This window comes from Rattus norvegicus, chromosome 12 (assembly GCF_021556685.1).
Source record: "Rattus norvegicus strain SHRSP/BbbUtx chromosome 12, alternate assembly SHRSP_T2T, whole genome shotgun sequence".
NCBI classification, from domain to species: Eukaryota; Metazoa; Chordata; class Mammalia; order Rodentia; family Muridae; genus Rattus; species Rattus norvegicus.
Genome location: NC_141545.1, coordinates 20879896 through 20905572, shown reverse-complemented (window position 1 = coordinate 20905572; position 25677 = coordinate 20879896). Strand labels below are relative to the sequence as shown.

The following is a 25677-nucleotide window of genomic DNA, read 5'->3' as shown; positions in this document are numbered from 1 at the left end:
TGAGTTTTCTCGGGCTGGTCGTGAGAAATGAAGGTGTGGGTGTCTACCCTGAGCTACATCTTGGTATGACCCACTCGCTGCACGCACGTGGCTCCGCGCTAGCGGCGCGCGGTGATTTCTGGGAGTCGGAAGCAGGGCGGCCGAGCCGGGTGAGGAGCAGCGCGGGCCCATGCAGGACGCTGAGAACGTGGCGGCGCCCGAGGCGGCCGAGGAGCGGGCCGAGCCCGCGAGGCAGCAGCCGGTCTCCGAGTCACCGCCGACGGACGAGGCGGCAGGGTCTGGCGGGTCCGAAGTGGGGCGGACGGAAGACGCCGAGGAAGACGCCGAGGCCAGACCGGAGCCCGAGGTGAGGGCCAAGCCGGCGGCCCAATCCGAAGAGGAAACGGCGGCGAGTCCGGCCGCCTCGCCCACGCCGCAGTCGGCGCAGGAGCCCTCTGCTCCCGGGAAGGCGGAGGCCGGCGGAGAGCAGGCCAGGCACCCCTCGGCTAGAGCGGAGGAGGAGGGCGGGTCCGATGGGAGCGCGGCCGAGGCGGAGCCGCGGGCTCTGGAGAACGGAGAGGCAGATGAGCCCTCCTTCAGCGACCCCGAGGATTTCGTAGACGACGTGAGCGAGGAAGGTAAGGGCTGTGAGTCGTGATTATGTCCATGGTGAGGGTATCCACTTAAGTCGTCGAGAGCGCGAGGTCTCCGGGCTGCAACGACCCTCTGTTTCCTCTACTGTAAGGGGGATCATTTGGGGAGTCTGTTTCTCCGAGAAGACCGGGCGTCTCGGGGTTAGTGGAAGGGCAGAACGACCTGGAATATCTGGGGGTTATTCCATTTTCCCGGCCAAGGTTTCCAGTGTTGGTCAGCTGGACTCTTCAGAGGGCCGAACGGGAGGGACAGGTCGTGTGTAGAGCCTGGTGCCTTCCCCCTTGTTAGAAGTGCATTCCCAATGGTTTCCATAGTAAGGCATTGACTTCGGACCCAACCACATTACCGCCTGCTCATCTCTTTCTTAGGTCGGTACCCTGGACCATTCTTGTGTTGTACATTGCTTTTCATGTTGTTGGTTTTGCAACTTACTTTGTTTTCTTCTATGGTGACTGGCGGTTTTTTTAAGGCATTGTTTCTGCCTACCTTCTCAGGAGCTAGATTCTTAAAATGTTTTCTGACAAGTTGATAGCATGTGTTCCTCTGCTGTTTCAATTTCATGCTGAAAGCGTACGAACCAGTTCATTCATGTGTTGTTGTGGCAAATAACCAAGAGGCGAGGGCCTAAGAACACCACTCTTTTTTTTTTTTTAAATATGAGACAGGGCCTCACTCAGATCAGGCTGAAATTTAACTCTTGGTTCTTCTGTCTCAGTTTTCGTGGTGCGAAAAGACATGTACCCCCAATCAATTGCTTTTGAACTACCAATGATATTCCATGAAAATGTAGTGCCTCGATATAGTTGTGAACTTAGAGCTTAAAATATTTCAAGGGGTTGCCATTTGATGTCACCATTTTTTTGTTTGTGGAGGTTGTTTTTATCTCGTTGTAAAACAGGGTCTGGCCTAGCCCAGGCTGGCCAGCGCTTTATGAAGCCGAAGCTGTCTTTAAACAGATCCTCCTGCCTTCACTTTAAGATTGCCAGGATTTGAGGTATGAGTCACCAGGCCTGACTTGTTTTACTGTATTTTTTAAGGTAAAAGATGTATTAGCATGAGAAGCAGGTTCTATAGGCTTCAGCCTTGAGGAAGTTTCTCTGGATAGAGTACGTTTCTGGGTTCTCCTCTCGCCAGACTCCAGTGATCTCTAATGTGCCTGCTTCCCACATGTTAGAGCCTAAGTTTTGACTTGTTGCTCCTTTTGAGCCCTTGACTCCTTTGGTTACTTTGGGTCTGGACCCTCTCCCTGTCACTTTATGGTTTCAGACAGGACCCCCACACTGTACCCTAGATGCCCAGCAAGCATCCTTTGAACTACGCACATAGCACCATCTTTTCCCTTTTTCAAAGATCTGTTTTGTTTGTTTGTTTGTTTGTTTAATTAAAATTATGCACAGGATCATTTTGGCCACATGTCTGTGCATATCATATGTGTGTCTGGTGCCTGTGGAGGCCATTGGACCTCCTAGAACTGAAGTTAGAATTAGAATTGGTTGTAGGTACTTGGAATACTGCAAGATGAGTATTTAAAGGATCATTTGAACCCATTTAATTCACAAATCCCAGTATGTAGTTATTTTCCAGAACTGGGGATTATAGGAGTGAAGGGATGTTGGCTAGCATGACTGCAAGGCCAGCCTGCCTCCATCGAGTCAGCTAGGATCCCAGTGTGTCCACCCCAGTGTGTGCAGGGAAGGGGAGAGCAGTGAGGAGGATCTGGAACTCTTACAGCCATCTGGCTTTGGGCATCAGGGTGTCTGTCACAAGGGTGGGAAGACAAACAGCTTTTGGCTTTTAACCGGGCGTAGTGTGGAATTTGTCTTGCCTCCTTGGCCCTTTTCATGTTAGTGTATGTCTCCTGTCTGTCACTGATCATGAGCAAGTTGTTTCCTCTAGCATGGTGTGCGTGCCAGTCGCTTCAGTACTTGGAAGGTAGAGATTTGAGGTTAGCCTTTTGCTACATGGGGAGCGAAAAGCCAGCCTGAGGTACATGGGACCTATATCAAAAAACAGATAGAAGGGGGTCTAAGAGATGGCTCAGCACTTGCTGTTCTTCCAGAGAACCTGGGTTGATTCCCAGCTCCCACATGATGGCTCACAAGTCTCTGTAACTCCAGTTCAGGGACCTGATGATCATGTACCAGGCCTGCATGTGGTGCACAAACATACACAAAAGCAAAACATTCATACATTTTACAGTAAAATGCAAAACCCCAAACAGGTGAAAAGAAACGATGTGTTTCATTATGAGGATACTGGGCTCTGCCCTTCTCAGGAGAAGCAGATTGTTACAGGGTAGGGAGATGGTAGAGCTTTGAGCCCTGGGAAGGAGGCTAGTTTGTATAGAAGCTGGGCTTTTTTATTACATCTTGTTAAGTTCAGATCCAGCTCAGCAGGCTGTTTAATTGTACGGTGAGCAGGCTTTTAAAGGAACCCAGAGTTTCTGTAGTGAAGGTGTGTGACATTGCCATGTTGAAAATCTGCCTCTTGCCTCCTCATGCCTTGCCTGTCATTGATTTTGGCATCTTTGCAATGTGTCTTGCTTAATTAGGTTTCTTTTGCTGTGACAAAAGCAACTTATCCAAGGTCCATTATCCAAGGAAGTGAGGGCAGGAGCAGATGTAGAGGCAGGCCATGAGGACTGCTGCCGCTGCCCTGCTCCTTATGGCTCGCTCGGCCTGCTCTCTTAGACCATTCAGGGACAGCCTGGATGGCCCTGCCCACAGTGAGTTGTGTTCTCGAATACCAGTGTGCAGTCAAAAAACCAACCCACAAACTTGCCTGCAGGCGAGTCTGGTGGGGGCATTTTCTCAAGTGAGGTTTACTGCTCCCAGATAACTCTAGTTGTCAAGGTGACATAAAATTAGCCAGCACAGAATGCAGAGGACTGTCTGTCACATTGCTTTTCCCTGTGTAGCACCCAGGACCTGGTGCATGCTAAGCAAGTGTTCTACCAAGCCATACTCCCAGCCCTTCCACAGTGACCCTTAAAAAAAGTCATTTGGTGAGCTGGTGCTGGACATTCGTGTAGCAGTCAGGACAGTGTTGAGGAGTTGGTTTTCTCCTTCCACAATGGGTTCCAGGGATTGCACTCAGGTCATCAGCCTTGTGTGACTAGTGTGTGACACCCTGAGCCTTCCTGCAGGCCCAGAATTGCCTTTTATGTTTAAACATATTATTTATTTGTATCCTTTTTTTTACATTTTACTTCGTATGTATGTTTGCCTGCATTCATGTTTATGCACATGTGTGACTGGTATTTGTGGAGGCCAAAAGAGGGCATCAAATTCTTTGAAACCAGAGTTATTGCAAGTGGCTGTGAACCAACATGTGGGTGTTGGGAATTGAGCCTCAGTCCTCTGCAAGAGCCAAAAGTGCTCGAAAATGGCTGAGCCATCTCCAGCGGGTTTTTTTTTTCTTTTAATTTTTTATTTTATTATAAGTTTTGTATTTTATATGTTTATGGACGTTTTGCCTGCATGTATGTCTGTGTACCACAAGTATTCATTTGCCCTTGGAGGCCAGAAGAGGGCATTAGGTTCTCTGGAACTGGGGTTGTAGCTGGTTGTGACCCACCATGTGGGTGCTGGGAACTGAACTCTGGTCCTGCAAGAATAACAAGTGATCTCAACTGCCGAGCCGTCTCCCCACTCTCTCCCCGCTTCCATGTTTTCTATCTGAGACAAGGTCTTACTGTGACTCGGCCTCTGACTGTTCTGGAACTCACTAGGCTGGTCTTGAACTTATCTGCTGACTTATCTGCCTTCTGAGTTGGGATGAAGGGCATTAGCTGGGCCAGACTTGTGTATTTTAAACAGATCTTCTTGTGTAGATCTGGATCTGGGAGCATGGAAGCATCCTTCCGCTTAGCACGCCTTTCTCCTTGTGTACATGTACTGTATTTGTGAAGGTGACATCTGTAGGCCTAAGGATTGTGTCAGGAGTGTTCTTTTGATCTTCACTACTCTTTTTGGAATTGACTCTATAGAATTCTGTAGATCAGGCTGACCTCCAACTCAGAGATTAACCTGCCTCTCCCTCTAGTACAGGGATTAAAGGTGGGCACCATGACTTCCCAGCTCCCCCTTTAAAAAATGTTTTTAGTATCTGTATATATGTGTGAGGTTGTTAGATCCTGGAGTTACAGCCCCTGTGAGCTGCCATGTGGGTGCTGGAAATTGAACCCAGGTCCTCTAGAAGAGCAGTCATTGCCTTTAACCAGTGAGCCATCTCTCCAGCCCCTAAGATAGGGTTTCAAATTGAACCTGGAGCTCACCATTGCAGCTAGACTGGTTAGGCAGAAAGCCCCTGAGATCCTGCACACTCTGTCTTCATAACGCCGGGATTATAGATGTGGCTTTTTTTTTGAGACAGAGTCTTAACTGTGTAGTTGTGGCTGTCCTAGAAATCACTTTGTAGACCAGGCTGCTCTTGAATTCACAGAGGTCTGCCTGCCCAAGTCCTGTGATTGGAGGTCACAATGCAAATAAATCAGCTTGTGGGCAGCAAGCACTTTCCCCTGACTTAGCCCCTCTGTCCAGCCCCACCTTTCACTTCTGAAATGCCCAAAGGATGTATGTTGACATTTAGGGGATTTAGCATGCTGAAGTTTCTTTTCTGTTTTTAAAGGGTGTGTGTGTGTGTGTGTGTGTGTGTGTGTGTGTGTGCGTGTGTGCACAGGTACCCTTGTAGGCCAGAGGTGTCCAGTCCCCTTGAACAGACTGTTGAGTGAACTGTCCAACATGGGTACTGGGAACAGAACTCAGGTACTCTGCAGGAGAGACAGTTGGTTTTTCCAGACATGGCTTCTCTGTGTAGACCAGACTATGGTCTCAAACTCATATCACCTGCTTCTACGTACCAGGTGCTGGGATTAAAGGCACCACCATCAACCGTGGTACCTGCTCTTAATGCTGAGCTGTCGCTTACTGTTCTTAGCTAAGATCTTGTGTAGGCCACTAGGAGGCTGTCCTTGCCTTGAGGATGACCTTGAGCTCTAGGTCCTCCTGCATTTTGCTGGGGTTGCGGGCGTGTGCAGCCACCCCTGCAAAGATTGAATAAAAAAGAACAGTGATAGTGGCTAGAAATTCATGCAGTAGGCCATTTAAGTTTGTCTTTTGAGCAGTATTAGAGATTGAACCCAGGGCTACTTCTGTGTTAGGCTGGGGTGCTACTGTTGTTCTATCTGTGGCCCTTTGTAATTTGTAATTTTTACAGTTATTGTTTTCGTGTGGAGTATGAACATGGCTGTGGGGGTCAGAGGGTAACTTTGAGGAATGGGTTCTTCCCACCTGGTTAAGGCAGGGTCAAGCTGGCCTTGAGCTCCGATCCACAGGCATCGTCCACCTTCAAAGTGATGGGATTACATGCTTACACCCCCTGTAGCAGCAGTTTGATCCATTTAGAGAATATTCCCATCTAAAGGAGGGTGAGCATCCGCTTCCTTAGAAGCCAAGTCCTGGTGTCTTTGTTCACCGTGAAAGCACTTGGGATAGATGCCTCTTAGACATGAGTAGCCTGCTGGCTAATGAATGAGTGCTGCTCGGCTGAACTAGAAACCACTTGACATTTCCTTCACTCCTTCAGAACTACTTGGTGATGTACTCAAAGATCGGCCTCAGGAAGCGGATGGGATTGACTCGGTGATTGTTGTAGACAACGTTCCTCAGGTGGGACCCGACCGGCTTGAGAAGCTCAAAAATGTCATCCACAAGATCTTCTCCAAGTTTGGGAAAATCATAAATGACTATTACCCTGAAGAGGATGGAAAGACGAAAGGGTGAGTGTGATGGTTGCTGAAGCAGCAGTTGGGGGCTTGGGGGTTTGTGTGTTCAGGCCACCCCAGAGGGGAGTGCGCCAGTGAAGTTTTGGTTCCCAGGTCCCCAGCAGTGAGTGACTGTAGCCTGAGGGCCCACAGAAGAAGCAGGCTATCCAAGATAGGTCCTAGATAAAGATAGCACTTTAAGGGCCTGAAAGTGGACAAACCTGCCTGCGGGATTTCTCTGGAAGGGCTTTTGAAAACATTTTAATTTCTCTGAAGTAGAGGTGAAACCTCCTAGTTAGCGGTTCCCTACTGTCACCTAAGGCATGGGTGCAGCCTAAGGTGTGACCGGCAGTTCACGTCCATGCTTGAGTCTAGTCCTCCATTGTGTTTGTGGTGCTCGGCACTCCTGTAGGTTTAGACTCTCTGAAGGCCTGGGACTTCTCTGTCTACCAGGACCAAGGTTCTTGAGCAATAGAATGGCTGCCCTCAGTGAACTGGACAGGGCAGAATAATCCACAGTAGCTGCTGTATGGGGTTTGTTTGCCTCTTGCCACTGCTGACAGACCTCCTTTAAATGCCACCTTGTCTTTAAGAGTTTTAAAAACAATAAAGTTAATTTTGGAAGAATCGTTGACTCTAGGCAGTACTGCCCTGTTTTATATTTTTTTAAAGATTTATTTATTTATTATATATAAGTACGCTGTAGCTGTCTCCATACACGCCAGAAGAGGGCATTAGATCTCATTACAGATGGTTGGAACCACCATGTCGTTGCTGGGAGTTAAACTCAGGGCCTCTGGAAGAGCAGTCAGTGCTCTTCACCGCTAAGTCATCTCTCCAGCCCCCTGTTTTATATTTTGTTGTTTGGTTTTTAATTGTTTTATGTGTATGAATGTTTTACCTTTGTGTATGAATGTGCACCACATGTGTGCCTGGTCCTCTTGGAAGCCAGGAGGGATGTGATCCCTTGGAACTGGAGTTATAGACACTTGTGAACTACCTTATGGGTAGGTACTGGGAATTGAACCTGGGTCCTCTGCAAGAGCAGCCAGTGGTCTGGTGGTGGTGGTGGTGGTGGTTGTTGCTGCTGTTGTTGCTGCTGTGGCAGAGTCCCTGTGTAGCCTTGACTGGCCTGGAACTTACAGAGTTCTGCCTGTCTCTTTGCTAGCTCTGGGATTAAAGGGGTGGGCTAGTTGGCTTCAGTGTTCTTAATTGCTGCTTAGTCACGTGGTTGAAGGGACGTTCGCTTGCTTTGTTAGATGCAAATTTCCTATGACGTGGAAGTGTGTATTGGTGACTTTTGGTTTTGTTGTTATTTGTTTGTTTTCTTGAGACAGGGTTTCTCTGTATAGCCTTGGCTGTCCTGGAGCTAGCTCTGTAAACCAGGCTGGGTAATGGTGACTCTTAATGAGGTCATTACTAACTAGAAATGCTTCATATATCCTAGGTTTTGACATGCGCATCACTGGACTGTCACAAGGAAATGACCATTTCTGTTAAACTTCTGTCATTTATAACCATGAAGTCACAGTCTTGATCTATTAAGATTTCTTAGGAAACTTGCTTGGTCCTCAGTGTGACTGCCTTGGGGGTGCTGCAGGACAGACAGGACCATGTAGAATGGTCTCAATGTGTACCTTAAGGATGCATGTGTGCAAGCCACTCATCTTCTCACTCAGGTACATCTTTCTGGAATATGCTTCTCCCGCCCATGCTGTGGATGCTGTGAAAAATGCAGATGGATACAAGCTGGACAAGCAGCACACGTTCCGGGTCAACCTCTTCACTGATTTTGATAAGTGAGTTGGAGCCTGAGATCTGTGGTTGTTGCCAGTGGGTGATGGGGCGTTCCTCAGTAGGTGCTGGTGGCCTTTTAGGTGATTGGTTTCTGTTGGCCAGGCAAGAGCATTTTATGTCATGTTGTTATGTTTTTGCTTTGAACTTGGGTGGGCGGAGAGGGTGTGGAGCAGCCTGGCCGTCCAGCCCGTGGAACTCAGCAGTGCCCATTCTGTTCCAGGTACATGACCATCAGTGACGAGTGGGACATCCCAGAGAAGCAGCCTTTCAAAGACCTGGTATGTTTACAAACGTCTGCCTGAGGTGAAAGGGTATCCGTTGAACTCTCCTCATTTGTTGTTAAGTATGACAGTTATTGATTTTCTTCTATTAACACTAACGCAGTGTGCTCAGTCCCTCAGTGTTGGTTGTTTTAGGGCAATCTGCGCTATTGGCTGGAAGAGGCAGAGTGTAGAGATCAGTACAGTGTGATTTTTGAGAGCGGAGACCGGACATCCATCTTCTGGAATGACGTCAAGGACCCAGTCTCAATCGAAGAAAGAGCGGTGTGTACCAGCAGCTGGCCCAGAAGGGCTGGTTTCTGCCCCAGGAGCAGGTGAAGGCTCTTGTTCTCTGAGGCATTCTCTGAGAACAATTGTCACTCCTTTCCCTGCTTGGCGATGGGTTCTGAGAAGAGAAGATGCAGTGTAGAAGGAAGGGCCGCTGTGCTTGATGCTTTGTCGTTTTCACACTGCTGCTGCCTTCTTACAGAGATGGACAGAGACATATGTGCGCTGGTCCCCTAAGGGCACCTACCTGGCCACCTTCCATCAGCGGGGTATCGCCCTCTGGGGAGGGGACAAGTTCAAGCAGATCCAGAGGTTCAGCCACCAAGGCGTGCAGCTCATCGATTTCTCACCTTGTGAAAGGTGCGTGACTCCAGGTGATCTGTAGGACTTTCAAACTTGGTAGAAAAACCCCAGGAGGCCTGAGAGCCAGCCTGGACCACATAGTGAGTTTGGGGCCAGGTTAAGCACCATGAGAGCTGATCTCAAAAAAGCCTCACAACAAAAGGAGAGAGAGAAGAGAGGTGGTTTTCCAAGATTCTCCTGCCAGTACTTGGTCCTGTTCCTTTCCCTCCTCAAATAGTGTGCAAACTGCCAGAGCTGTGCGGTGGGTGGGTTGGTGAGCATTCAAGTTTTTCTTTTATTCTTTTTGCTCTGACCCAGGGTCTCTGCTGTTGAGCTGCATCCTCCCCAGTCCCACACTGGAGCATCTGGAGGAGCAGTAACTCCCTTACTGTGCCTTTACCTTCCTGGGCTGCAGTGACACAGCCCACAGAAGGAACATTGCTTTTGTGCTTTGGCTTTTTCAGGAAACAGACCACATGGACTGTAGTGTGGGTTAACATGGTTGTGTTCTGTTGACTTTAATCTCTTAACTGTGCTTTACGTATACTTCTCACGGGTGTATGTGTTTATGCCTGTGTAGGAAAAAACATGCACTGGGCTGGGTACTGTGAGGTTTTGGAACATGCCCTCGATAGGGTGGACCCTGGACGTGTACTCACCTCTCAGCCTAGCAGCCACCATGTGCTTTGTGTGGTACTCTGGTTCCAGGTACTACTCTATGCCAGCACTAATGCTTGGTGCCATAATGCCACACAGATCGCTTCCTGTTCTGATTCAGGGACTGCACAGATCTTTTTTTAGAAGGGTTTCTTTCCCATGTCTGAATTAATCATGGAGCAGAGACTTGTAAAAAGTGAAGCCAGAGGAAGCTACCCACACTTGTATCAAAACAGAGAAAGCCACATCCTAACCATGTACCAACTGTGCTCCCAGAACACGGGTGAACTGACTATTGCAGAAGCACCTTGAACCCCACCAGCATTTGGGAAATAGAGGCAAGAGGATGGGAAGTTAAAGTCCAGTTTGGTCTGCATGAGATCCTGCCTCCAGAAAACAACAAAAATGTACACTGGTTACCTGTACACGAAGGTTGTTGTACCGTGGGTGTGTGATTGGCCCCAGTCTCAGTGTCCTTAACTCTCATCCCTTAACCTGGCACATCCCTCCCTCCCTGTGTGCTGCTCTCAGAGTTTCAGAGCCACTCTAGCAGCAGTGTGAAAAGCAAGTGTGAGGGGCTGGAAAGACGGCTCAGTGGTAAGAGCACTTGTTCTTGCAGAGGACGCAGGTTTATTCCCAGCACCTACATAGTGGCTCACAACCATCCTAACTCCCTCTTCTAACTTTGGAGGGCACCAGCCATGCATACAAGCAAAACACTCATACATATGAAGTAAATCTTTTAAAAAAGAAGTGATAACTGCCTTTTGCCTGGGTGACTCTCAGTGTCCCTCCACCTCTTGGAAGCCTGTGCAGTTCCCACAATAGTCAGTTCACCCGTGTTCTCAGATCAGAGCACAGTTGGTACATGGTTAGGATGTGGCTTTCTCTGTTTTTTTTGTTTTTTTTTTTTTTTTTTTTTTTTTTGTTGTTGTTGTTGTTGTTTGTTTTTCTTTTTTTCGGAGCTGGGGACCGAACCCAGGGCCTTGCGGTTACTAGGCAAGCGCTCTACCACTGAGCTAAATCCCCAACCCCACTTTCTCTGTTTTGATACATGGCTTGGCCCCAAGTCACTATAGTTGATGCTGGCATTGAACCCCTGATTATCCTGCCTTTACTCCCCAAGTGCTGGAATTTGTTTGGGCTGTGCACCACCACACCTGGCATGATCTGTCTGTTCACACGTCTGTCCTCTTGAACAAATGAGGCTGTCCTGTTTGTTAGTGCTCTATGCTCTGGTTCTGTAGGTTGCAGGGTTGGGACTCACTCATTATAGGCTCCAACAGTTGGTGTGATGTAACGTTGCTGATGAGGGTTTCAGTCTCACCAGCCTGATGCTGCAGCAGGAGGGCTTCTTGCTGGTGTTCTCTGGCTTGCTGGGCCTCTTCCGCTGCCCCTTGCTATGAGGGCTGTATCCTTAGGACACATCTACTTTATGAGAACAAATACAGATTTCTTCTACAGTGAGAGGCTAATTTCCCGTTTCCCTGAAGCACATTCACTTTAGAACTGTGTGTGACCATTTGTTCTCTTTATCTCATTCATTTTAATTACTCCAATGCTCCTCCCACTATACCAACCCACTCTAGCAGATTTGTCAGGCTGTTTGACATGTGGGAACACCAGTCTAGGTAACTTGTGTAGTGTTTGTGACATACTTTGTACCTGGCTAGGCTCATCCTACTGGAAATGGGATTCTCACACCAAGGAAGTGCTGTACTAAGTGACCTTCTCTTGCAGATACCTGGTGACTTTCAGCCCACTGATGGACACTCAGGATGACCCTCAGGCCATCATTATCTGGGACATCCTCACAGGGCATAAGAAGAGAGGTTTTCACTGTGAAAGCTCAGCCCACTGGCCCATCTTCAAGTGAGTAGAACAAAACCCTGGTCTGCCTGTGGCCTGTTCCTGTCCTATCGCTGTGGCCTGACACTTCTTTTCTCCTCAGGTGGAGCCATGATGGCAAATTCTTTGCAAGAATGACCCTGGATACCCTTAGCATCTATGAAACACCTGTGAGTTCTGTTTTTCGTCTTTCTGGAGGTCTGGGCATTGAGCTAGACCTGCATGCTGGGCAGCTGCTCTATCAGTGAGCTGTGGCCTGGCTCCCATGGTTATTTTAGTGTTCCAGAAGGCTAAGCAGACTGTTGAGTGCATGCATGGCGGCTGCACAGTGTTGAGGTGCCAGTGTGGACAGTCAGTGCTGTAGTAAGGGAGGTGAGGCTTTGTAGACTAGTGACAAAGGCCAGCCCACGCTGTGCTGGGTGGAGGTGGGGACTCTCCTGCCCAGGCTGGCTGAAGTTGTATTGGAAGTCTGTGTTGCTGCTGGCATTTGACTCCTGCTCATCTGTCCTCCATGCTTGGAGTGCTCCCTAGATAGAGCAGAGTCTTGTGTTAAAAGGGGGGAGGGGAGCTGGCAAGATGGCTCAGTGGGTGAAGACACTTGTTGCCAAGTCTGACAACCAGAATTCAGTTCTTCCGCTGCACTGTGGAGGCCAGAACTCGCTCATGCACACTGTCTTCTGACTTGTACATGTGTACTGTGACATGTCCTCCCCTCGCCAGGATAAAGTTAAAAAAGAGGTGCCTACAGTTGATGCTGCCTGATCTTTCTGAGCCATGATTTTTAATTTTTTTCCTCCTTTTCTTTCCCTCATGGGCAGTCCATGGGCCTTTTGGACAAGAAGAGCTTGAAGATCTCTGGAATAAAGTAAGTACTGTTTCTGGAAAGTCACTGCCAATGTTCTCTGGTTGCTATAGGATGATTACCTGTAAACAGCAGAAATGTCAGTTTTTGCCTCTTAAAACCAGAAGTCCAAGATAGCTGGTGGGTTCTGTCTGGTGGGAGCTTTCTCTTGAGTAGATGGTCGTTAGTTAGAAGGAACAGCTCTAAGGACCTTACTTTTAAGGTCCTTACTTTGTTTGCAGGGCATGGTGGTACAGGCCTTTAATCCCAGCATTGGGAGACAGAGTCTGTCAATATCTGAGTCCAAGGCCAGCCTGGTCTACGAGCAAGTTCCAAGGCTGTTACACAGAGGAGTCCTGTCTCCAAAAAAAAAAAAAAAAAAAAAAAAAAAAAAACAAAAAAAAAACAAAAGGCATTTACTAGGTCCCCACCTTCCCTTCCTTAAGACTGATATGCCTCACAAGGGCCTTACCTATGGCCACCACTGCACAGTGCATTTTAGGAGCACAGGGTTTCTCTGTATAGCCTTGGCTGTCCTGGAACTCACTCTGTAGACCAAACTGGCCTCAAAAGTATAAAGACCTACCTGCCTTTGCCTCTTGAGTGCTAGGATTAAAGTCCTGTGCTGCCACCACCTGGCCAGGGTTTTGATTTTTTTTTTTTTTTTAAGAAAAGAGTCAACTTTAGCTCAAGCTGGCCTGGAATTTGCTCAGTAGCAGAGTACAGTCTTGAACTCCCTATTTTCCCACAGGTCAGTACTACAGGCATATACAACCACATCTAGCTAGCACTCAGTTCTTTTTTAAAGAATTATTTGTTTTTTATATGTATATATATATATATACTGTAGCTGTCTTCAGACACACCAGTAGAAGGCATCGGATCCTATTACAAATGGTTTGTGAGCCACCATGTGGTTGCTGGGATTTGAACTCAGGACCTCTGGAAGAGCAGTCAGTGCTCTTAACCACTGAGCCATCCCTCCAGCTCATAGCACTCAGTTCTTAAGCAGTTCTTTGCTTCTTATTTCTGCAAACATTGGGGTGCTACAGTGGCTTCTGCTCATAGATCACAGAGATAATACTGAGGTCAAAGAGTCTTGCCCAGCTAGAGTAGGGACTGTGTGGGGATTTGACACAGTGCCTTATCCTTTTCAGAAAGCTCCCTGGTGGGTGGTGTTGTTGGGCTAAGGCTTAGGTGTGTGGCGAGGAACTGCAGCTCATTCTGTCTTAGGTGAGTGGGCACACATTTGTTTATCTGAAGTCATTTAGAGTTGGTCACTCCTGCGGTGGCGAAGGCTTATCGGCCCAGAGGACATTGGCATGTCTTCTTTTTCATTTCTTGATGTTATTTGGACTTTTAACAAAAACTAAAATCAGGGCACTGATCTGACAAATTCAGAACCAGATTTGGATGTGGTGGTGAGCATCCGCACTTCTAGCTGGTCAGGAGGAGTTGTTTGAGTCTACAAGTTTGAGACCAGTCTAGGCAACAGGGCATCTCAACTGCAGCCAAATAGAAGACAAGAATGTGTTTATAGAGGCTTTCCACATGGCTCCCATGTCTGTCCTGCAGAGCAGTTAATAGAGAACAGATTGTTCACCTGTCCTATCCTGTACCTTCTGACTTGCAGGTCCCATCCCCCCCCCCCGCCCCCTTTGCCACCTTGGCTGACCTTTAGACACCCTGCAGCTAGAGCCACCAGCCTGAAGTACATTTGTAAAGAGCAAGGCTGGTGGCTGTGGATGGGTACAGTGAGCAGCATACTTGTGTCACAGCAGTGTGACTGTGCCCCAGGGCTGTGAGCAGGCTGTGTTGTACAGCACCTAGCACACAGCTGATGTGCACCAGGCTCAGAGCACAGCAGGTAGGCCAGGACGCCAGCATAGAGTAAATTGGTCATCCGTCTGCTGCTCAGAAATATGACCTTATCTGTTCTTCCCATAAACTTTATCTCTTTGTCCTATAGAGACTTTTCTTGGTCTCCGGGTGGTAACATCATTGCCTTTTGGGTGCCAGAAGACAAAGATATTCCAGCCAGGGTGACCCTGATGCAGCTCCCCACCAGACAGGAGATCCGAGTGAGGAATTTGTTCAATGTGGTTGATTGCAAGCTGCACTGGCAGAAAAATGGAGATTACCTGTGTGTAAAAGTGGACAGGACTCCAAAAGGCACACAGGTGAGTGCTTGCTGTGGGAGCCACTTCTGAATGAGCTGCTGCTTCTGAAGATTTGTTTTCTGATTTTTGTTTGTATGTATGTACGCAAAAGCCATGTGTGTGCAGTGTCTGGGGAGGGCGGAGAGAGCTTCATATTTCCTAGAGTTGCAGTTACAGTTGTGAGCTGCTTGGGGGAGTGCAAGAGACCTAATCTGAGCTCCTGCAGCCTCTCCAGCCTGTGCAGTTGTCTGTTGGGAGGTGTTAGTGGGTGGCTTGTTGTGTAGACTGTAGGTTAGCTGTCTGGTCAGGTGAAGGAACCTCAAGATATTCTGGCTGGAAGCTTCGTTGTTTGTTTGCTTGTCATGTTATCTTTTGTTTTTCGAGACAAGATTTCTCTGGGTAGCCCTGCCTGTCATAGAACCCATGCTTTAGATCAGGATGGCCTCACACTAGAAATCTTCCTGCCTCTGCCTCCTGAGTGCTGGGATTACTGCCAGGCTGGGTTAATGGCTTCTTAAACTGTGACTTTTGTAATTGCTTTTCACCCGAGAAATTTTTTATTCTTTTTTTTTTTTTTTTTTTTTTTTGGTAAGAAATAAATTTTTTTCCCTTCGGAGCTGGGGACCGAACCTAGGGCCTTGCGCATGCTAGGCAAGCGCTCTACCGCTGAGCTAAATCCCCAACTCACCCGAGAAATTTTTGTTCCCAGTTTTATAAGCACAGAATGGGTTTAAAAACCCAGCATACCCCAGCTCCGTAAAAAAGAAAAAAAAAAAAAACAGCATGAACTGATCATCATAATTGCATGTATGTCTGTTTGTGCAGTGCTCTTGGGGGCCAGAAAAGGGCATTAGCTCCCTTGGACCTGGAGTTAGACAGTGGTGGGCTGCCATGTGAGTGCTGGGAATTGAGCCCAGGTTTTCTAGAGCAGCCAGTGCTCCTCTCTGTCCAGACCCTGTGCAAGTTAAACCTTGGCCTAATTTTTGGTTCTGTGCAATGTTTTTCAGAGTTGATGGATGTTTTTGAACATTTAATTGTCAGTGCTGAGAATGTCACCTAAATCAGTAGTATACAGCAAAGGGCAGATGTAGTGTTTAGAGCAGTTTCCAAATTTTGTAGAATTAATCGGACTTTTTTTTTTTTTTAAATTCAAGTCAGCAACTCAAACAGGACAATATTTCAAAACAAATACTCTACCACAATATAATTCAGAGACCCTACTAATTTTTTTTTTTTTTTTTTTGGTTCTTTTTTTTGGAGCTGGGGATCGAACCCAGAGCCTTGCGCTTCCTAGGCAAGCGCTCTATCACTGAGCTAAATCCCCAATCCGAGACCCTACTAATTTAATAATGCTGAAGAATGATGAAAAATAATAGTTAAACCATTAAGGTTTTTTTTTTGTTTTTTTGGTTTTTTTTGGTAAGAAATAAATTTTAAGTACAGTAGAGACAACACAGTTGTAACTTGTAACAGTGTGAGTCTGAGCTTGAGGCAGCCTCAGCCTGACGGCACTCTAGACCACAGCTGCTGGGAAGTTCGTGGTGCCTCAGTGTGGGCAAGCACTGCCAAACGCAAGACTGCTATGTGTTTGAGATTCTGGGTGTGGGTGTGGAATTCTAATTCATGGTTTTTGAGAGGCTGTGAGCTATGTCTAGATAATGATGTGAGACTCTCAATCTGGACATAGCACTTTACTAGAACTTGGAGGACTTTCAATCCTGTCTTCTTACCGCCTTAAGGGTTGATCACTTCATGTAGTTCTGAGCTCACGGGAAAATACAGTAGTGTCATCCTCAGATTCTCAGCCACTCATACTAGAAGCTGAAAGGGATAGATTGCTTTCCTGGTAATCAGGTGGACTTCACATTTCTGCATACAAATGTGCTTCTGTTTATGTAATTTTATGTTTTTCTCATCCAAAAAACAGTGTCTAGGGATGGTGTGCATGACTTTAACCCTAGCACTCAGGAGGCAGAGGCAGTCAGATCTCCAAGTTTAAGACCAATTTGGTTTGTATAGCAAATTCCAGACTATCCAGGAATACACAGTGACACCCAAGCTTTTCCTTTTCTAAAAGGATTTATTTATAAATGAGTACACTGTAGCTGTCTTCAGACACCAGAAGAGGGCATTGGATCCCATTACAGATGGTTGTGAGACACCATGTGGTTGTGGGAATTGAACTCAGGACCTCTGGAAGAGCAGTCAGCACTCTTGACTGCTGACGGGTCTTGACTCTGACAGGGTCTTGGCCTTTGGTTCTGGGTATTCTTGAACTCAGTGATTCTCTTGCTTTAGCCTCGAGTGCTGTATCACAGGCACGCACTACCAAGCCTGTCCCAACTAATTGTTCTCAAGATGTAATTCATATACCAAAATGCTTTTAAGTGGCGAGCCGTCTCCCTGACTTTGGATATGTTTAGTAGGTCACACAGGCATGCTAAGCTGCCTCTCCTTTCCACACTGCTCCTTGGTCCACCCTTCTATTTTTTGTCCCTATGCCGGTGTCATTCAGACAACCCCCTGATTGCTGGTCAAATGTTCTATTGAGCTATGCCTCCATCCTTCTCCTCTCCTCACTCCCGACAGCCTCTGGTTTGCTTTCTCTGGGTGTCTCTGTTAGGAACATTCCCCTGCAGCCTGTGACCCTTCGTGTCCAGCCTCTCTGACCTCACCTTTTTTCTTCTTCTTTTTTTTTTTTTATTTTTTTTTTTTTTTTTGGTTCTTTTTTTTTTTTTCAGAGCTGGGGACCAAACCCAGGGTCTTGCGCTTCCTAGGCAAGCGCTCTACCACTGAGCTAAATCCCCAGCCCCAGACCTCACCTTTTTTTATATTGTAGCATGCATCAGCATTTCATTCTATTCTTTTTCATAGTTGACTGGTATTCCAGCACACACATGCATCCACATGTTAGTGGGCTGGCATTAAGGTGGGCGAGTAGTTACTGAGTCTGCTGCTGGGTTTAGTGCTTTTGAAGGTCATGGTGCAGGTTGCTCTACAGTGTGCAAATCCATCGTTCCCTCTGGTAAACTCCGGTAGATGTGCTGCAGAGTGTGCTTGGGCTATGCTGTCATACCAGCCTCGGCACCACATCAGGGTTGTGGGTGTGCTGGTGAGTGAGTGCTGTCTTCTGTCTGATCATTATTTGTACCCCCATATTTTCATGCCTTCACCTTCCAGAGAATTACCCTTCCTGTTTTGCTTTTGTCAACAGGGAGTTGTCACAAATTTTGAAATCTTCCGAATGAGGGAGAAGCAGGTTCCTGTTGACGTTGTTGAGATGAAAGGTAAGCAGGAAGGGCCGTCGTGCCCTTGTCTTGTACAGCTTCTATGTGAGATAGGTGTTCAGAGCGGCGTACTGAAGTGGGATCTCAGCAAGAGCAGCTACCCCAGATCACCCTGACCTAGGTTAGATCTGCACATAGGTTAGGTTGGCTAGCCACAGGACCCTCCTGCCTGCCTTCCTGCCCATTATAGGGCTACAGGGGCACACCATGCCTGGAGTTACCTTGAAGAGCTTCTTGCTGGTTGTATTTTTGTTTTTTTGTTTTTTGGTTTTTTTTTTTTTTTGGAGCTGAGGACCGAACCCAGGGCCTTGCGCTTGCTAGGCAAGCGCTCTACCACTGAGCTAAATCCCCAACCCCTGCTGGTTGTATTTTTGACTGATTTTGTTTGTGTCTGAAATATATTCGTTCTATGCCCATCTGCTCTTGAACACCAATCTTTCTGCCTTGGCCTCTCGAGTATTGGAATTGTAAGCCTGTGCCACCAGGCTTGGCCTGCCTTCCCTTTTTCTCTCTGGAAAAAATAAAAGTATTTCTTTTTTAAGTGGGGTATTTTGAGACAGGATCTCACTATGTATTCTTTGGTACCTGGAATTCATAGAGATCCACCTGCCTTCACCTCCAAAGTGTTGGGATTAAAGGCAAGCACCACCACCGCCCAGCAACATAAAGGTTGATGTACTTTTACTCATATGTTAGTTCCATCCTTAGTCTTAGTGCCTGTGCCTCTCATTGGCTTTCAGTTTGTTTCACTATAGAAGACCACAGCTAAGTTGTTAAGTCCTTAAGTCAGTTAAGGAAAGACAGTTTGGTGGCACCTGCCTGTGATCATAGATTGCAGGAAGCCAGGGCTGGAACAGTCCAAGTTCTAGGCTGGCTTGGACTTGTTATTAACACAACATCCCAACCAGATAAACCAAGTGCTTTTGAACTCTGCTGACTTCTCTTTGCTTTTGCTGTCTTTTGATCTGTGGTCCTGCCAGTAGATTAGGAGTGCTTTTCTCCAATTGAATGAAGATCTTTGAAAATGGAGATTTTGTTATGAAAGATTAGGACAACTGACTCCTCTTTCCTGCTGGTTGTAGAGACCATCATAGCCTTTGCCTGGGAACCCAATGGCAGTAAGTTTGCTGTGCTTCATGGTGAGGCCCCTCGGATATCTGTCTCCTTCTACCACGTGAAGAGCAATGGGAAGATTGAACTCATCAGTGAGTAGTCTGCCCTTGGCCTCTCTCTGCAGAGCTCAGGGGCCGGGATTCTAGCTGTGCGGGAGATGATAGCAGGTTGGGATGACTCAGGACAGGGGGCACATACTTCATATCCACCGAGCCTGGAGTGAGTCAGTAAGTTGGGCCTTACTGCCCCTGCCCTTCAGCCTGGCTTAGCCCTTGAGTCCTCTGCTCGGCTCCGGCAGGAAGGGGTGTTCTCATTCCCTTTCCTGCAGCAGGGCTCACCTAAAAGACACTCCCCTTTGGCATGGGGGCCACGTGTGGCCTTGCTTAGACTCCCAAAGGGCTACTGCCTACTCTTCTTGTCTTTGTTGTGACAGCCCCACAGCAGGGTTAGGGCTTAGGGCAAGCTGAACCTAAACCCACAGTGTTGCCCTCACTGGGATGGAAATACAGGCTGTATTTCATAAGTTCTTTATAGGACACCAGCTACCCTGTTCCCTCTGCTGTAGCAGTCATACCATGGTTTCCTTGGACTTCTGTGAACAGTGTGCTTTCCCTTCACCTGGGTCTAACCATTTGTGACAGAATTAGCTAGTGTGTTGTAAAGTCCACTCTGGTGTTGGTTCTCTTGGATATGTAAGAGGTGGACAATTGCAGACAATCAAAAGGTTTCTGTCCCATTATAACAGACACCAGGAGACGTGTCATTTATCCCCCGGATCTCTGTGATTCAGCTCTCACCAGGGTCACAGTCAATGCTCCTCTGTGCTTTGGGGCCAGATGGGACATTTGTCCTGCAGCTCTCTGTGAATGTGAGACTCTCCCCTCCCCACCCCCCATATGGGAAGATGGCTGTTTTGCCAAGACTGAGAGAGGCTTTGGGTGACCTGGGTTATTGCCGCATTTGCTTTGTCAGTTTCACCCAGGGTCAGGGTGACTGGGAAGATGGTTTGCTTGATGTTCTGTAAGCACACTGAAAGATGGTGATTTTGGTAGCTTGGCCCATGGTGCTGTTGGTGGACACTAAGGGCTCCCGAGATGAGTCAGTGTATTTGCTGTCAGTGCAGTCTTTGCCTGTGAAGCTGAAAATAGTATCCACCAGACTTCTGTAATAGCCAGCAGCCACCACCCAGAAGCATGCATCATGACTTTAGGCATAACTGAACGGGGGCGGGGGTATGATTTTGAAATAGTTCTCCCAAAGTGGCTGGTGGGTTTGTGTTGGAGTCGTATGTGCACTCTGCTTCTGTCAGCTCTCCTCACCAGTGTGGCACTGTGTCTTAGCTGGAGAGGCACCGGCACAGTCCCTCACAGGAACTTATTTTCCTTGCAGAGATGTTTGACAAGCAGCAAGCCAATACCATCTTCTGGAGTCCCCAGGGGCAGTTCGTGGTACTGGCCGGGCTGAGGAGGTGGGTTGGGGCCCTGCCCGCTAAGGCAGCGTCCTGCTCCTGATGGTTTGTGTTGGTGGAGTGCATCATCTCACTAGATATTTATCACAGCCAAGCCTCTGGCCAAACCAGGCTGATTGAAGTAGTGACTTGCAGATGACATGTCCTCTGTGATCGTAGCCGTGCACCCCTCCTGTGAATCCCACGTCTTCCAGTGGGACAGATGCATAGCTGGAGGCTGTCCTGCCCTCTGGTTGGGGTGCCTTTCACTTGTTCCCCTGCATTCCAGCTGAGCACATAGGAGTAGTGAGCAAGTCCAGCCCTGCCCTCTGCTGGGAAGGACTACTGTGGCTTGCTCCCACCATGGACGCTTCCACACACAACATCTTCTCTAGACGCCACAGAGCACTGAGTACACCATTCATGTCCTTGGGAAATTTGTCACTGTGAGGGCGATAGGGCCCAGGGAACTAACTTCAGCCCAGCAGAGCCCTTGGTCCTTTCTCACCCTTGTAACTCAGTTGGAGTGAGGGGCATTGGACCTCTCAGTAGGGTGCAAGGGGATTGTGGGATACAGCTGCCCTGTCATCCCACAGCATGAATGGCGCCTTGGCGTTTGTCGACACTTCAGACTGCACCGTCATGAACATTGCAGAGCACTACATGGCCTCCGACGTCGAATGGGACCCAACTGGCCGCTATGTGGTTACCTCTGTGTCGTGGTGGAGCCATAAGGTAGACGATGGCAGGTGCTGGGCCCTTGGGGAATGAAGTCTCTCAGGGCCAGGGACAGATACTGTTTTCTGTAGGATTGTTGTATCCAGGGACCCCAGGGTGAGAGGGCATTACTCACGAACTTTTGTGGCTTAGGGAGACAGTTTGGTCCACTGTTTCTCAAACTCACTGCTGAGAGGCCAGCTGCTAGAGCATTGGGCATGTCTGCTTGGCAGGGCCTGCTGGAGCATGGGTCACTGCCTCCTGTGTTTACCATTGGGTGGACAATTGAGCCAGTCCATGCAAACAAAACCTGTGAGCTCAGAGGGCTCCAGCTGATGAGATGACCTCTTGCTTGCCAGATGGCTTTGAGTAGTATCTGGCATAGCACTCTCTGTGTTCGTTCATTCCAGGGTGTGCTGTCTGGAACCCATCCCAAGTGCCAGTGCAGCACAGCCCATCCCAACACTTGTTTAATTTAGCATCTTGTAGGACTGGGAATGTCAGTGCATAGCAGCTGCCTGGGTTCTACCCCAGCATCTCCCACCTCCATAAAAGGGGAGGGAAGGAAGTGAGAGTCTTCCAAGCCCGTGTGGGACTGGGCCATTTAGTTCACACAACTCCTAAAGAGCGGGTTGGCAGCAGGGAGCCCAGCGTTTGAGTCAGAGCTCAGTTAAGAGTCCTGCCAGGAAAGCTAAGCTGTAGTTGCTGCTGTTCTGATTGGCACTGCTGTAGAAGGTTCTGGTCATAGACCAGTGATCAGCAGGCCCCTGCAGGAGGGGCAGGGGTTGGTTCTGTCTCCATTGTGCTGTGTCTTGGGCAACCAGAGCACAGGTTGGTGCTGTGCTGCCAAGAGTAAAGGTCCTAGGGTGGCCTTGCACATTTTGCATGATGGGCCCCACTGCCCTCTAGGTGGACAATGCTTATTGGCTGTGGACCTTCCAAGGTCGTCTTCTCCAGAAGAACAACAAGGACCGCTTCTGCCAGCTGCTCTGGAGACCAAGGCCCCCAACACTCCTCAGTCAGGATCAGATAAAGGTCTGTGTTCCCTGCCTAGTTGGGGTAAGGGAACGGTTGTCCATCTATGACTGCACAGGGCAGTCAGTGGGGAGTGGAGGAGGTAGGCATGGAGAGGGCTCTGAGATGAGGACCAATGAGACCTGACCTGAAGCTGTGTCAGGTAAGGCAGTGCTTATAATCCCAGGAGGCTGAGGCAGGAGGATGGCGAGTTCTTTTCAGACTCTGGGGTCACTACAAGATGACCTTATCATGTCTTCCTTCCCTTCCCCCTCCCCACTTCTTCAGAAAACCCATGACAGTCAGTCTAAGCCAGACAGGCTGTGCACAAGTTCCAGTGGGATTGGGAGAGCTCAGAAGGGGTTATGTAATGGGATAGGCTTGTGGTGCTAGGTCAGAGCCGGGAGTGACTCAGCCTAGGAATCCTCTCCATGAGTGATCTGGGCATGCTGGTGCCCTGGGGCTGGTCCTGAAGGCTGTCGTCACTGCACATGGCATCTTTGTGACAGCAGTTGTGGATATTGCTTTGAAGGCTCAATCCTGAGAGACTTGTCTTGGTTTCAGCAAATTAAAAAGGATCTGAAGAAATACTCTAAGATCTTTGAGCAGAAGGATCGCTTGAGCCAGTCCAAAGCTTCAAAGGTGAGCCTAAGGGGGATGCCCATAGGAGCCCATCTCTATCTTACCCTGGACACTAGTCAGAAGGAGTGCCAGGAGCCTGGTCTGGCTTGTTCTCCCGCTGTGAAGGGTAACTAGCAACGGGGTCAGAGGCCATCACTGGTCCTTGGAACCAGCACCCACTAACACCGAGTAAAGGCTGGCTTTTCCTTGCTAGCAGCAGGAGGGATATGATTAGGAAGAGAAGGTCCCACTTAAGGGAGGCTCTCCAGAAGGGTTGTCTGGCACACAAGGCACTGACATCTTCTGCACTCACCAATGGGTGCTACATAGGGCAGGACCATTGTCATTGAGCAAGAATGTCCTGGATGGGGGCTGGAGAGATGACTCAGTGGTTAAGAGCACTGGCTGCTCTTCCAGAGGTTCTGAGTTCAACTCCCAGCAACCACATGGTGGCTCACAACCATCTATAATGTAATTTCCTGCCCTCTTCTGGTGTATAGGCATATATGCAGGTAGAGCACTGTGTACACAGTCTTTTTTAAAAAAAAAAACCAAAAACAAAACAAACAAAAAAACCCTAAGAATGTCCTGGTTAGCCCTACAACCTTCCCTACCTGACAGGAACTGGTGGAAAGAAGGCGGACCATGATGGAGGACTTCAGGCAATACCGAAAAATGGCCCAGGAACTCTATATGAAGCAGAAGAACGAGCGTCTAGAGCTACGGGGAGGTAACCAAGTTTCTGGGCTTGTCTGCAAATGGAGTGGTCCCCCCGAGGGCCCTGCAACCGGCTTTGCAGCCATGTCCCAGGGGTCAGTCAGTTGTCTATTCTCTCAGGGGTGGACACTGACGAGCTGGACAGCAACGTGGATGACTGGGAGGAAGAGACCATTGAGTTTTTTGTCACTGAAGAGGTCATTCCTCTGGGAAGTCAGGAGTGACCTCAGCACTGTGGTAAGACTTGGGAACATGAAGATGGGTTTGCTGATGAGTCTTTGACTGCTTGTCAGACCACAACAGAGAAGACACCCCAGGAAGATGGCGGTGCTGCCGCTAGTGGTTGTAGGAGCTTGGGGTGAAGCAGAGGCGGGCATGACCATCTCCAGATCAGGCACAGCACTGTCACCCATGTTGATATTGTTGGTACAGGCTACAGTACAGGAGTGAGTGTCTGTCTGCCTGCATGTGGTACTTAGTGCTGGGCTCCTTCAGGAACCAGGAGAGAGAATGAAGCCTCTCAAGGCCTGGAGTGTGCTCAGTAAAGAATCCAGCTGTGGTCCCTTGCTCTGTGTCTGACTAAATGCTGGTTCATCTGTTGCAGTGTCACTGTGCCGTGCCCAAGATCCAAGGCCACACTCTTCACAGAGAGCCTCGGGCTGGGTTCTCACCTGTGCTTTCGTGCTCTGGACTGCGAGTGCACCCAGGGTTCTTCCATCCCGACACAGCTCTGTGCCTTCAGCCCCGGGTCCTCAGCGGGGACACTCGAGCCTCTGCTCTCACAATGCCCTGTTTGGGTTTTTATCAGCCCTGTCTGCATTGGAGCCTCACTGCAGTGTTCCTGGTGGCTCCTTTAACTCCTGCTGCTGCCCATGGGGTTTCCAGAGCCTCCACTTCCAGCTCAGTGGGATTTCCATTCATGGACTTGCTGTTCCTGTGTGGGCCAGTGTCATGTGGCCATCAGGAAGTCTGCACACCCAACACTTACTGTGCCAGAAACTCTGGAGGCACCCAGCACCTCACAGCTGTTCAGGTTGTGGCAGGGCCTCTGCTCAAGTTGGATGTGGAAATAAAAGCAACCCTGTGTGAAACACTGTCCTGATCTCTCTGTAGCTCAAAGTGGCCTGGAGGCCTGCCCCTTCCCTCTCCCTAGGGTGAGGTGGGGGTATGTGTGCACTGCTCCTGGGTGGTTGTTGAGAGCCTGCGTGTCGGAACCTCGGGATACATTGGACAGGTTGGAAGGCGGGTACAGAGGGGGCCAGCCACTTGACGTGTATCTGTGAGGTTACCTAGTGTCCAGCAGAGAAGACAGCAGACAGGCGTAGGTGAGCTTCACCCAGCATGAGCTGTGTGTGTGCTGCTCTCCCTGCATTTCACAGGTGGCTCCCACCTGCCTCTGCACCTCTGGTGAGCAGAGAGCCACCCCGCAGGGCCTGCAGCCATCCCATGTCTGTAGAGCATGTACATCTAGCAGAGGACAGGCCATGCATATGGAGCAGACGACCAGATCAGTGGTCTCACGCTTCACTGGGAGGTGGCTCACCATTCCTCCCGTGTCTTGGGTTCTTTATTCCTTTGACCTCTCTGCAGTTAGATCATGGTTGCAGGCCTCTTCAGTTTACCCCACAGCGTTGGCCACCCCGTGTTCTTTAAACAGTCTTTTTTGTTTTTGTTTTTTTGTTTTTGTTTTTTTTTTAGTTTCATAGCTCTTCACTTTGAAACTTGATTGTGATTTGTTTTTGTGATTTGTTTCTGTGATTTGTAAGTAAAAGCAGTTGTGTGGTGCAGCTGGAATTTAGGGAGAGCTCCTGCCCCAGGACAACCGCTCAGTGCTTGGGAGGGTTTAGGAGAGCTACAGACTTAAACTCCGCCTTGGCTCCAGGATGGGTGGGGATGTACCTTTGGGCCCTAATCCCAGCCAATCTTTCTTGCCCTGTGTCGTCAGGCATTTCCTGGCTTCCAAGGTTGACCAAGGAGGAATGTAATCTAAGGAGAGGTCACTCTGGCCTTCCACAGCTGATCAGTTTGATTTCTGAGAGAGGGGTGGCTTGCTTCAGGGGAGCCTGGAACTTCTGTTTCCCATGACCCAAGTGTTGTTAGCCTGAGCTCTAGGCACAGTGCTCTCAGCCCAAGTCCTCATAGCATCAGTCTATAGCTTCCTTTTGTTCTTGT

At 48.7% G+C, this 25677-nt stretch overlaps 1 protein-coding gene across 1 annotated transcript; it reads left to right on the top strand.

The window, feature by feature from the left end:
• Nucleotides 1-141: 141 nt before the first annotated feature.
• Eif3b (eukaryotic translation initiation factor 3, subunit B) lies at nt 142-24596 on the top strand. Its single transcript, NM_001031640.1, has 19 exons — nt 142-617; nt 6220-6412; nt 8077-8196; nt 8415-8472; nt 8611-8739; nt 8945-9102; nt 11482-11613; nt 11693-11759; nt 12408-12454; nt 14400-14610; nt 17804-17876; nt 18959-19081; nt 20379-20457; nt 21033-21171; nt 22063-22188; nt 22732-22809; nt 23410-23518; nt 23626-23742; nt 24110-24596. Exons 1-18 carry the CDS (start codon nt 170-172, stop codon nt 23727-23729), a joined length of 2394 nt encoding a protein of 797 aa, NP_001026810.1. The 5' UTR covers nt 142-169; the 3' UTR covers nt 23730-23742; nt 24110-24596.
• Nucleotides 24597-25677: the final 1081 nt, after the last annotated feature.